This window comes from Syngnathus leptorhynchus, chromosome 1, assembly GCF_054491065.1.
Source record: "Syngnathus leptorhynchus isolate UIUO chromosome 1, UIUO_Slep, whole genome shotgun sequence".
NCBI classification, from domain to species: Eukaryota; Metazoa; Chordata; class Actinopteri; order Syngnathiformes; family Syngnathidae; genus Syngnathus; species Syngnathus leptorhynchus.
Genome location: NC_141195.1, coordinates 10,339,616 through 10,353,045, shown reverse-complemented (window position 1 = coordinate 10,353,045; position 13,430 = coordinate 10,339,616). Strand labels below are relative to the sequence as shown.

The following is a 13,430-nucleotide window of genomic DNA, read 5'->3' as shown; positions in this document are numbered from 1 at the left end:
TTGACTGTTAAATCAATAAAGACTTCATTTTGCTCTATTGTAAAAATGCCATATGATGTCAAGAGCAAAATTGCAGGTTGCACCTCTGTTCTGGAGGACGGCGCTTGTATCCACAGGCAGCATTGACGTCAGCGGTCTCTCACTACAGCTTAATCTACTGGGGGATGGACAGGCTTATGCAATTGTCTATGGATTTATTTGCCTCCCCATAGTTTGACCCCGTGTGCCGCCGCAATGGCTCACATACAAGCGCTGACAGGACTGAGAGATGGAACATCTCCTCTCCTTGGAATTGTTCCTCAGTTCAGTGCAACGTGCTCCAGGCTGAAAGGATCTGCTCCCACTGAGTATTTATTATGTGGGCAGTTAAAAAACGACGCCGGTGCACAATGGGATGACGTTACTGTCTGATCAATACATGATGGAAATGGATGTGGAAAGAGAATAGCACCGGCTGCACATTTGTTTTCTAACACTAAATGTGATGAATGCAAAGTCATCAGCCAGCATCAGGCGATTTCAATCCATACTGCAGGTCTCATGTTCCTTTCAAGAGGCTTTGTTGCACCTGCGTAGGCAAATATAGCATGAGATATTTCTGTGTGTGTGCCAGATGACAATCTAATTCATGAATCCAGCTATTGAAACAGCTGATAGTCGATAGTGTATCAACTTCCTTATTTTCACATTCAATTTATTTCACATTCATTGCTATGCCAATTCTCTAAAGGTTTAGGAGCAGAAACTCTGAACTGAATCAACACTCTCTGGATACATGCCTTGATGCGAAGAAAAAAAGTTAGGAAAAACTGACCTAAAAGCAGGCAACGTTCAGTACAGTAGAGCCATTTCATGCAAATTACCGTACTTGTCCGCCAACGATCAAATACTATGGCGTTCAGAAATAAGGTAGGAGGTAGTTAGCATGAACTACCCTTCACTACTGAATTATGAATTATTTGTCAAACTTGTCAAATGAAAGCTCACTTTTACATTTTGCTCACATCTTAATTGATTTGTTTTAAATCTACCATCAGTGTGTGTTATAAAAATTAAAATTTGTTGAAATCAGCATTTTAGTACCATCAAATTCAGAAATACAGATTACTGTATGATTAAACCAAAATATTTAAAGCCCCCCCAAAATTAAAATAAACAATGACAAGAATGAACTCCATTTTGGTTGACATTTTATTTCATGATGGTAAGAACACAAGACAAAGGTCATAAAGTTAGTAATGTTCAGGTCATGCCACTTTTACTCGATGCACTGCCGTTTTATGAAGTTTGTGATCAGTCGCTTACATCCACTTTTAGATATAAATAAGGAACAGAAGAGAGGATCTGAACATTCCTCTTGCCATGTTTTTTAACTCTGTCATTATTACGATTATATAGGGATGGAGTCTATCAATCGGCTAAAATAAGGACGATGCTTAGAGTCAAGCTGACTGGTGGCTTGAAAGGCAATTCCATGTTGGCATTAAATCATATGGCATTATTGTCTGGTTGTCTGGTATATTTTAGGTGTCGCCACCTGAATGGATCCAAACCAAAGAACAGTGTGGCCAAAATAAGATAAAAAGAGAACGAGTGTTGGAATTGCAACGTGGCTTGATACACCAGAAAAGGGCTTCCTGATTTTCACCTGATATTATGGACGACAGTTATATTATAGCTTTAGTGACATCCCTCCCCCATGTACATTTATCAAAGTGTGGTAGAAGAGACATGGCTCCAGTGTATATTACTAAAACAAACAAACAAACAAACAAACAAACAAACAAACAAACAAACAAACAAACAAACAAACAAACAAACAAACAAACAAACAAACAAACAAACAAACAAAACCTCCACAGATAACACATTTAGCTAAATTTACACTTAAAACAGGTGGCCTGTACATAAAAAAAAAGATGGTTGCCAGATCATTTCAGAGGGGGAACATTAAGAAAGTAAACGAACAAGACCGTTTGCTACCCAACCACAAAACAGATTTTGTTATAGAATATATTGCCAAAGATCTCATATCAAAAGAAGATATCAGTCATCACAGCTTATTGTGATTCAGCAATTCCTCGTTGCATCGCTGAATGTTACAAACCCATGCGCTACTACAGTATGTTAGTTAACATTGATTTGTGGCTGTTATGGCTTCAACAACGGTCGCAGTCTCTCTCAACAGCCGCTTCGGATTCTTCCAGCAAAGTGGAATATAAAAAAAGGGAACTCAAGTCTTTTGTTGTTTGTTTGTTGATCTGTCGGGCAAAATACATGCCAGGATAATCGTCTCTTTTTCCTTGCGTTGCTCCTTTCCCCCCCTTTTGCACCATTCAAGATTCCTGTGTAACACCTGGAAAAAGCTTTGGAAAATGAACCGATACTTTTGCTATTGTAGAGGGAAGAAAGTGTTTTTTTTTTTTTTTCCCGATTAAAGACAGAACAATCAACACTGCATACGTCCATGCATTAATAGTGGTCATCATGAGTGATAATTTGATGGAAAAAAAAATACACGCCTCTCTCTGAGGAGAAGCCACCTCTAATATTCACAGTCTCTGGTATTATTTATAAACTCTATAATTATTTATAGGACTTTGTTCCAGATGTTAGATGTGTTAGAGTCAGACGGGCTTCAGTTCCAGTAAATATCGGTTTCAATTTCAAATGAATAAATTTTTGGTGCTGTGAAGAGCAATGGGAGTGGATTTTTTTTTTTCTTTTTGTGTACTTTGTCACCGTAGCAGCTTGACTGATCTCAAAGAGTTCCATTAGAGAAATACAATGAGTTGGAAGGGAGTGAGGGAATGTAGTATTATATAACATGTATATAGTATATATATTATTGTATGTTAAAAGAATTTTGGGGAATGTAAATGACCGATATGGCACCACAACAATGGATTAAGTAAAAATCAACACCAGAATTCAAGTCATGAGCAAAGTCAATCAGCAACCGTTTTGGTTACCTTGGCAACAGATTTAACAGCAAAACTATGACACCAAAAATGTTTTAAATGTTGATTTAAAAAAAAGGCAATGGAGATGTGAATGTAGGTGGAGATTAAAGGAAATTATGAAAAAAAACCCAAGAAATTTTAAAACATTTTCTCCCCATACCAACAAAATTGATGAACAGTATACAAAAATAGAACATAATTACAGCAGGAGACATGGGTGCTATGGATTGAGTGGAAAGGGCGGGGAGGATTTCTTGAGTATTGAGTGATTTGCTTCCTCATTTCGCAGTGTTTTTTCCGTGCTTGCTTATTTGGCCGCCGGACAATGTAATATTTGGGGGCTATTCAGGGCGTCCTCCACCAGGTGGAGCTCCACGCCATCCACTAGCACGTCCTTGATGCAGCCCACAAAGCCCGTGCTGTAGGCTTTGGGCAGCCGACGTGCCACCGCCACTTCTTCCAGACCGCCTGAGGATGACAGCAAACAAAATGCTCGAACTATGGAAAAAAAACAACCATTCTATACACAAATTTCAGAAACAGCTCTCAGTATGATGCAATACACTAAAACTACAACAATTAGAATATTGAAAAAAATGAACATCTCAAAGTGTTATTCAAAACTGAGTATTATTATCTCGGTAAAGGCAAAATTTTGGATTTTGATATCTAAATTGGAAAGTAGCCTTTTTTGAGTGCTGTCAATGTGTTTTAATCTCAGCGTGAACAGACTGGAATGGTTATTGTCTAATATGAACGTCACAGTTTTGTGGTTCAAAAGAATTGATTCAGTCCATTCTGCTTTCTAATTTAGCACCTTTTCCATTTAAATCAAATTTGAAATGGATTTTCATATGCTTTGAAGAGATACGGTGACCCAGTTGGCTCGTGTTTGACGGCTCCTATTCTCCTACAATATGTTGGATTTTAAATTACGCTTACGCTCAGTCAAACTAGTCTTCTTTCTCAACATATTATCAAGTTTTTCTTAAAATATTCTCAATGTCCTTTTGGATCAAGGCATTCTCCTCATCAGTGATGTCCTCCGGACTTATCCGCTGGGCCCAGAGTTCACTTTCCTGTCAAAAGCTCTTTACCTCTTCAGTCCCGCACATCTTAATCGGATTGGGCCCCTTAGAAATCGGGGATCGACAGGCCTAATTTCACGCGCATTACCGTCGAATTAATGACGGATGGTGAAAAGGGGATTTAAAAAGAAGGGCCCTCGATGGAAGGATTGGAGGATCATCTGTCCTTGCTGCAGAGCTCAGTTGTTGCGATTGACTTGATGTTGTTACCTGAGTGCAAGAACACACCTCCATTGTCTCGAGTAAGCCGAAAGATTTGGTTCAGCTTGGTACACATGATAATGCCTTTCGACTGTAAAAAGCCCCAAAATACAAGAGTTGACCAAAACCACCACATGTTTTTGGTATGCCTTTGTTGCAATACCATTTAAAGCCTACATTTTCGATAAATCCATTTAATGGTTTTTAATGCTATTTTAAAGACCTACAAAAACACTAATTCTGTGCATTTGCACGGGCCTACAGATGAGAAAACCACTGGAACCGGCTCAGCTGGAGCAAAGACTTCTCTTGATGGAGCGAATTTACTAGACATCCTCTGCTATATTTCTCCATTTCTCTATTCAAGTGTGGCCGCCTACCCAGCCAAAGCGCTCCGTCCGTGTCCAGCTGAGTTGCCGCCAAAGGCGACGATCCCGTCACTGCTGCCTCATTGCCGACTTGTAGCGATCCATCTCGTAGCGCTCTGCGGAGGACAGGGTTGTTGTTTAGAAGCAAGTGTGTCATACTCAATAGCTGTAAACCGTTTTTTAATTTAATCTGAAGCATCATGACTCCACAGCTCCGCTGGCAGCACACTAAGGACCCCGATAAACGCCTTTGCCAAGCAGCGTTCTAAATGGGCCCGCCTAGCAGCAAACAGATGCCGCGGGGGTAGCGTTCATACAAGGTGGCTGGAAGCGCAAGCTCAGGGATTGTGACGACGGGGATAATTTGAACCCACTAAAGTGTCATTCCAACTGAGGGGGCATCATTAAAACGGCAAGCAACACAGATTGTAGCACTATAACTACACATGCTGTGATTTACACCGCCGTCAACATTCAAATTATCTCGCGTGCCTCGAAGCGTGCCAGGGATGAGACAGACATGAAGCGTTCCTTTGCTTGGTATGGATGTTGAGTGATCAATTATCGCCGCTTTCTTACACAACGGAAGCAATGTAATTATCCCCCGTACTTAAATTGACAGCCACGTTGAAAGCTAATGTCCACCAGGCTGAAGGTGATAAATGGGTCACGCTCAAATTTCCAGCAGTTAATTTGTTTCTAATGACAGAATCCTTTAATGTGATATTGCCATGCACAACAATCACTGCACGCTGCCTTTCTATTGTAAAGCCTCGGGCTATATGAGCTGCATCTTTGGCTTTGCCAAGGAGGTTATCTGCATTTTTTTTGAATGATGTATTGTGAAGAGAATTATCCGCAAATTAACATGTTATGTCTAATCCAAATGAATTGACTATTTGAGAATCAAAGATGGAGCCCTGAGGCTGCCAGTTAAAATCAGGTCTTTCACTTTTCCACCCTTTTTGTCATTTAATGTGGATTGTGTCTTGTGTAAACCCATTGTGGATTTTTTTCAGCGCTTTTGGCTGTGACTTTCATCGGAGGTGGCATATATATCTGCGCTTGTTGTTTGCGCCTTCACGAGCAGCAGGTTGGCTTTTTGTTGATTGAAGAATGTCGGCTCTGATTGCAATGGAGCTGCAAGAAGAGTGCGTTCCAGAAGGAGACATCAAGAGGATCCGAGTCGATGTTAAAAATTACAGCAACGTGAGAGAGACAATTATATGAGACAGGAGAACCGAACCAATCTTTCCGTATGTGTTACTCGCTGATGGACTATCTGCCAGCTGTTGGAAAACTACAGTAGCTTGTTTACTTTCATAAAAATATGTAGCAAACTTGAGCGACTTTGTGCATGCTGTGATCATGACAACTACGGTCAATGGAGACGTCAATGTTGCTCCTCTCTCATCTTCTAACGACTTCGAACAACATGTGCAACTAGAGCAGGGGTGTCAAGCTCATTTTCTTTTTTGCGGGCCGCATTGTCGTCATAGTTTCCATCAAAAGGTTATTATATCTGTAAATGCCTTATATCATATAAAGTGTAGGCTACACAACAAATTGATGAATTGCTAGTTTTGAAATCAGAGATGAGGAACAACTTTGAATATTTTAAAAAGATGAATGGTAATAAAAATTGCTAGCAATATCTTATTCAATCTTTTTTTTAAGTGAAAACAATTTGTAGTCGATGCACAATTTGTCTTTGCGGGCTGATGTGACGGGCCGTATCTGGCCCCCGGGCTTTGAGTTTGACACTTATGAACTAGAGGAAATACGACTCTTGTTGAATTAAATTGAAAAATATCAAATATCAAATGTGTGTGCAGGACTTTGTAATAACAAATAATTTCCGATTCAGATTTCAATTAAAAGCAGTTGATACTTAACACTGACGATCTAACAAACTATTTTCATTACTTTCGTACCCCCGAAAGCACACCATTTTTTTTTATCTCCTGAGATTACTGCAGGGCAGGGGTCACTAACCTTTATGAAAATGAGAGCTACTTCTTTGGCACTAATTAGTGAGAAGGAAGAACTACCAATTTGATACGAGTTTGCATGCTCTTAAAAATGTTAGTATTTGTTATTAATATTAAACAATTTCCTTTTCACACAGTGATCGTGTTAATGATGTCTCACAATAATTAGAAAATGGATGAATAAATGCTACACCACTTTTTTCATGGATCTCTGCCAGTATTTGCATTTTTAAACAATCCTTTCTGCAACGATGCCCTATCACCGGTGAGCTATTTTTAGAACAGCTCCACAGGTTACTCATGTGGTCACGAGGGGCACCATGTTGATGACCCTTGCAGTAGGGCATACTACTGTTTTTCTTTTTAATCATTAACACTATATAGGGCTGCACGGAGGAGCACTGGTTAGCACGTGCGCTTCGCAGTTTAGAGGTTACGGGTTTGATTCCACCTTTCGGCCCTCCTTGTGTTGAGTTTGCATGTTCTCCCCGTGCTTGCGTGAGTATTCTCCGGGTGCTCCGGTTTCCTCCCACATTGGCCACTCCAAATTGCCCGTTGGTGGGAGTGTGAGTTCTGCTGGTTGTTCGTCTCCGTGTGTCCAGTGATTGTCTGGCGATCAGTTCAGGGTGTCCCCAACCTACTGCCTGAAGTCAGCTCCAGCACACCCGCGACCCTCATGAGGATAAGCGGTTCAGATGAATGAATGAATGAAGATATCTATCATATAATGTTCCGTTACATTATCGTGGAATCATAAGATCGTAATGTATTGTACATTTGATCGATCTGAGAAAATGTTGGTCTGAGGTATGTGCCATAGTAGAGGTCTGTGCTCTTTGTGTGCTCTGTTCTTTTCATATAGAGAACTGTATAGGCATGTGCTACGGTCAAATGAACAATATTTTCCCGCAAAACTTGATTACCCAAAGGGGAAGGCACAGAGCTCACTGAGAGGGTATAAAAAGCTCCAGGTTTGCACCGCTCTCATCTAATTTGTGGTAATCTGATTAATTGCAAATGTAATTTAGAACTAAATTCCCAAAGAGTAGCATCAGCTGTCATGCTAGGAGCGTGATCTTCAAGATACATCTGTGTGTGTTTGGTTTCGGCTTCATGCAATTTTAATGAGATTATTATTTAATTTTCCCATGTGGAGCCTAAGTGCTGCTGCATGTTCTTCCTTCCTCACCATTCATTAATGCATCCGTAGAATTGGTTCTGCAATGCGCATCGTGCTCAAGCATGACCAGGCGTGGAAATAACCTTAATCTGAAACTAATCTGTCAACTCGTAGCGGATCAGAGGATTGATGCAAGGGATCGCAGCGACAGGAATAGAATATGGATGAAGTGTAATCCCATCAAAGTGAGAAAGCCTTTGTTCGCTGCCACAGCACAACTCACCTGCTCGCCTTGATGCGTATCCAGCGGTTGGTGTCGACGCGCACTGAAGAGCGCAACACCACCGGCTTGGAGCCCAGGTCGTACATCATCTGAACACGGCCGTCCACGACGGCCAGAGCGATGTAGTCGGAACGCTCCACGCCCTTCCCGCTCCACAGCATGAGGCCTTGGGTCGCCTCCGTGCGAATGCTCAGCTCAAATTTGTTCACCAGGAGAGCCTTTTCGCTGGGGGCAGAAGAACAAAAGCGTGAATTTTGATATTGTTTCAGTTGCTGAAAAGAGTTCAAATCGGAGAGCAACCTCGTCCAACCATAGGTTGGTGAGCATGCGAAGCAAGTTAGCTTGATCGTAAAAGTACGGAACATTATTCATTTCCAAGGAGGACGATTAGTTGAATGTTGCAAAACACAGTGGAACCTCAAAAGTGAAAATGTACAATTCGGAATTGGACTTAAACTTGCCAAAGACCTCTGTTCAGCAAGCATAATTGCTTTTTTGTTGGCTTCGTTACTATCCAATATGAAGATTGAAGATTTAAGATTCACAAAAGTGTGAGCTCCATCTCAAGTCCTTTATCCACATTGGGTATTGGGCAGCATTCGGAATGCAGACTGTGTTTAAGTGTCGCAGGGGGTTGTTTGTCTACTGAGCGGGAGTTGTTTGCAACTTCTTCTTGTGTCTGTCTTCACTGGCATGTTTGATCTTCAGACTCTTGGCCACCAACACTCTGGGAGAGTGAAGATAAGATGCTATCCCCGAAGAGGCACTGCACGGAACGGCCAAGTTTGCACTCACAATCACCATACTAGCATTTCTTTTAAAAAAAAAATGCCAGCTTGTGTTCTTCATATTTTCTCGGTCGGGTGACAACGGACACCCCATCCATTAAAAATCCGACCATTTGCTGGCATGTATGTTCGTATGTACAATTTTGAGTGCACACCATCAATCGGTATTCGTGTAATTGTTAGTACATCTGGAACACGGCTATAATCCACCTCCCTCAAAGGGTATTCAAACACAAAGACAAGGTGAGGACAACAAACAACCAGTGGCACATGGATGGGAAAAAAACAATAGCAAGAGCTGGGTAAAAAAGATTAGACGAGACAGATGACATGGGGCAGGAGTCAGCGTGGAAAAAAACAGAGGCTCGTGGGAGTCCTTTTCTATGTGCAGAAATAAAAAGAGGTACACTATGAAGAGAGAGAGCAATATTTATCAGTTCGTCAAGGAACAACAATAATGTGGTTCACCTCAGCAGAAACAAAACGACTGTTTTATTGTATGTTTCTTATATACAAACAAAGTTGACCCCCATGTCCCTATTTTAAAAATATATCCCGGATTTAAAGCTTATTCATTATCTGAATCTGCTGAGGTTACAAGAAACACCAACAAAAATGGAATGATTTAAAAGTATCGTATTTTTTTCCCAAAAAAAGAGAGGAAAAAAACCCTAAAAACAAATAAAGCTCAGCGAATCCTCTTCTGGCAAAACCTCAAAGAGCTTACAGGGACCAATAAATCTCCATCCGAGCAGCTTGTCAGTGATAAGTTCAAGGTTATTAAGTGAGCTGAATATATCATGAATAAAACAACGGCATGCATGCGAGGTTTAGAAATCTCATATACACTGCTGACTTCCGAGACTGCTACTGTGTCGTTGATTCTGTTTTTATAAATGGTTGGATTTTATCTACGACTAACACGTGTTCAAATTCTCTCAAAGCGCCATGCTCAATGTGTCTCTACTCCAAGTTTGACTCTAGGTGGTAGCAGAGTGTAAAATACAATCAAGAGCGTACTGACGGGAGGGTCTCAGAGACTCCGGATCCAGTGCCGCTATCAGAGCCTTGAATTAGGATGAAGTCAAGTGCGTGGAGAGATTCAGTGTGACTCATAGTTGTAACTTGCCGTGATTAAAACGATGCTGCGGAGGGAGATTTAGCCCGTTGAGCAAATGGGGAGGAGGGTTTGTCTGAGAAGAAGATGGGGGGATGAGAAATGAGAGACCGCAAGTCTTAAAGCTCCAAGAGACTCACCTCTGGTCAGACGGGTTTTCCACAGACTCGGGACTTCAGGGAAAGGGGGGAGGGGAGAAAGTCAACGGCATGCAAGGTAAGCGGAGAGGCCAGAAGGACAAAAGGGAAGGAGGGTTGTTGTGATCTAAAGCTGAGAAAAGCTAAGGTCCTCCACTACAATATCCACCATGGGGACTGTCGCGATCATCTGTTGTAATCACAGGTGTGCCGCTCGGAATGGCCATTTTAAAACAACCGATTGCTTGTTGACCCCCCAAATTTTTGTTGACCTAGCGGATTTTTACGTCACACAAAAATGGCTCCCACAATTAATCTATCTATTTTTTTATGACGCTTACCCAGTTCAATGATCTAAATGATTGATGTATTTTATTCTCAGATATTATTTCTTAACCCAATTTTTCCAAGAATTTTTTATGTAGTCCCAGTATTTTGCGATGTCCTTTCTGCATCAACTGTTTCACTGAAACTTTATCTCAAATAATCATCCAAGGCTGCCAAAAGAAATACAGTTGGTTGTCAAGTTTGCTGACAGTCAAATTGTCGAGCCCCAACAAAACAGGTTTTAGATTATTACCGTTGTCAGCCATGTGACACTAGTGCAAGAAAACCATGGCAGATAAAAGCTACTTTTGTAAATCAGGGGTCCTCGAAGGCCACTACCCTCCACGTTTTAGATTTTAGGGACAAGAGTGAGGTTGGCATCATGCAGGCACTGGATTCAACTGGACTCCAACTCCACTGCGTTTGCCTCAAAATTAACTCTTATTTCACAAGAAACAATAGGATCCACTTACAATTTTATTACAGTTGATTTGTGCAACTGAATGCAAAGACAATTAGTTCAGTCTCGCGGGTCTCTTTGTTTTGCTTTGAGCACAGCATTTTAACACATTTAATTGGTGAAATATAATTACTTCTTGGAAAAGGATTTTACTGTAAGATTGCAAGCTGTTATGTACCACACGACTGCAACCTAGAATCACTGCGCCACTTTTTGTTTTCCCGATTCAGCAATCAAGACAAATCCCCCGAATGTCCATCGTGTAGCGCCTCATTCACACAGCGACCATGAAAGGAAGCTCTCTAGGGCAGCGCTATTGGATCAAGGTGGCTAATGTGCCACAATGCCCCCGGAAACAAGCATCTTTTAATGGACATGTAAAGTGTATTCATGATCAGCATCTCCACCTAGCATAACCTCATTCAGCAAGCAGCCAATTCTCTGAACAGGCAAGCATGCCACAGAGAAGCATCAATTAACTTGAGTGGTGAATAAGACACACTCGTCAAAAAATGGGGTCAAGTGCCATAACGGCGGGGAGTCATTGCCACATATGATTTGTCATTGAAATAATGGGCCTCGAGCCAAATTGACCTACGCTTTTTAGACAGGGGCAAAGGCAGCTCAAAGGATGCTCCGAGTGGTAGTGCCATTAACCCGAGGTGAACGTTTGACTTTGCGCCCTCGCCCAGCACTTAATGGCAGCCTTTGTGAGAAATGTATTCATTTCCGTGACAAAATCAAATCAAGCTGAATTGATCCGTGCACCTGCGGAGCGCTGCGCCCCATCTCCGCTTACTTAGACTCAAATTCATTGTGGCTCTTTACAAAATGGGACATCCATTCAACTTTTGACAGTCTGGCTCCGAGGAGCCGCTGTCCCTCCTCCTGTTAAGTGGGATTGATACCTGTGGATACACACTGCAAGAGCTCGCAACTGGAGGTCTTATCTACAAGGGTGGGGGGTACATCTGTGATTAATATGTCGGTGCCTTTATCCAGGGCCTGTAGGGAATTTAATTATTCCTCATAATAGATTTTGGGGAGAAAGAAAACAGATCTAAAACCTTGGTCTGAAATCTAGTAAGCTTTTTCTACATTGGGGTTACAGTACTTACCAGGCTAATGATCGAATAATAAACTGTACAAGCACCAAAAACTAGGTCAGTATATCTTCCTCTTGCTGTTTTTCAAGAGAGGGGCGGTCTCTTCTCCTTCATGTTCCACATTCCAGCTAACAGCATTTAGTGCAAAAATGCATGGCAGTTCATCTTGTATATGAACCATGCATAAAAGATTGCACATTTTCGATAAAGCAATTGAATTTCTCTAGGGTACAGGCACAATGCTTATCATGCACACATTCATGCTTGTCTTTGCATTGGGGGAGGACGAGGGGAAACAGAAAGGATCTAATGACACTGCAAAATGTCTTGAAAAGAAAGAAATCACTCAAACTGAAATATGGAGGTGAACTGAATGAAGTTGGGATGGTTATTGTCTGCGTATAAATGAGAATATGACCGGAAAGGTTTTGGATTTTTTAGTGTCTTGGGTTTTGTTAATTATTAAAAAAATGGACGTTGTTGCTGTTACTGTTAGTTAGGCTTGATTTGAAGCTGGGCAATTTCTTAATAGACATTTCGTCTACTTACTCTGGGATCTCATTGGTCAGTTGGCTATGGTGGGAGAGGAAAGACAGTGAGGGACATTTGATGTGAGAACAGACACACAAAGACGGAAGAGGTCAAGACTAATACTGGACAAAGCAAACAACACACAAAGACAGACAGTGTTTTGGGGGCGAATTATGCAACATTGTTATTTGGGCTTTGTGTTGACAAATACATAGAGCCATTTTCTCTCCGTTTAGACATTGTTTCTAATAACCCCTGCGGCAAACTTCACTGGAGGCATACAAATGTCAAACCAGCGGCCTAGCGAGACATAAGCTTTTGTTTTCTTGGATAGTTCCCCCTCTATGAAGCGCTTTTACATTGATGCCATCAGCTTTATTTTCTTGTAAAATGTCAGATAACGCAGGTTTCGAAACTGTCATTATGCAAAACAAGAACAACATAGTTTTCTCAGGGCAACACTTTGATTGTCTAATGTCTCGGTACTTTGTGGAACGGTGTTAAAAGAAAGCGCATTAGCTCGCTGCTAGTACCCTTGAAGCATGTGAGCTGATGATATCATCAAGCTTGTCATCACAGCTTAGTGAGGGAGGGGCGAGACAGATAGTTTATTTAGTTAATATGGCAATTAGTATGTATTAGGCTCAAATGGGGACATGCTCTTGTCCTCTTCCTTACCTCCTTGTGATGGCGTTGTGGTATTCAATGAATGTCCGGCCGTCAAAGGCAACGGCCTCCGTGTCAGTCCCGGCAGACTTCTCGTAAATGGCTGTGAAGGAAGGGACAGGATGGGAAAGTGGGGGATTGTTGAGTAGATGAGCTCACACCAATCAATAAGAAGGAAGGTTCTGTCATCAGAGCCGACGCGGGAGTGCCGCTGCATATTTAATTAACGTGAAAAGGACAGACGACCACGTGTGCAAGGTTAATGGTAGAGGCGGGGGATGTTT

The 13,430-nt window shown here is 41.5% G+C and overlaps 1 protein-coding gene across 2 annotated transcripts in view; it reads right to left on the bottom strand.

Moving 5' to 3' along the window:
- Positions 1-1,154: 1,154 nt before the first annotated feature.
- The window catches only part of agrn (agrin), a 184,733-nt gene continuing 172,457 nt past the window's right edge, over positions 1,155-13,430 (bottom strand). For both annotated transcript variants that reach the window (XM_085914793.1, XM_085914800.1), the window contains 4 exons: positions 13,159-13,249; positions 8,015-8,239; positions 4,633-4,736; positions 1,155-3,431 (listed from right to left, as the gene is read on the bottom strand). In XM_085914793.1, the coding sequence (XP_085770919.1) occupies positions 3,271-3,431; positions 4,633-4,736; positions 8,015-8,239; positions 13,159-13,249 (581 nt within the window). In that variant the 3' untranslated portion in view covers positions 1,155-3,270. The remainder of the gene's footprint in view (positions 3,432-4,632; positions 4,737-8,014; positions 8,240-13,158; positions 13,250-13,430) is intronic.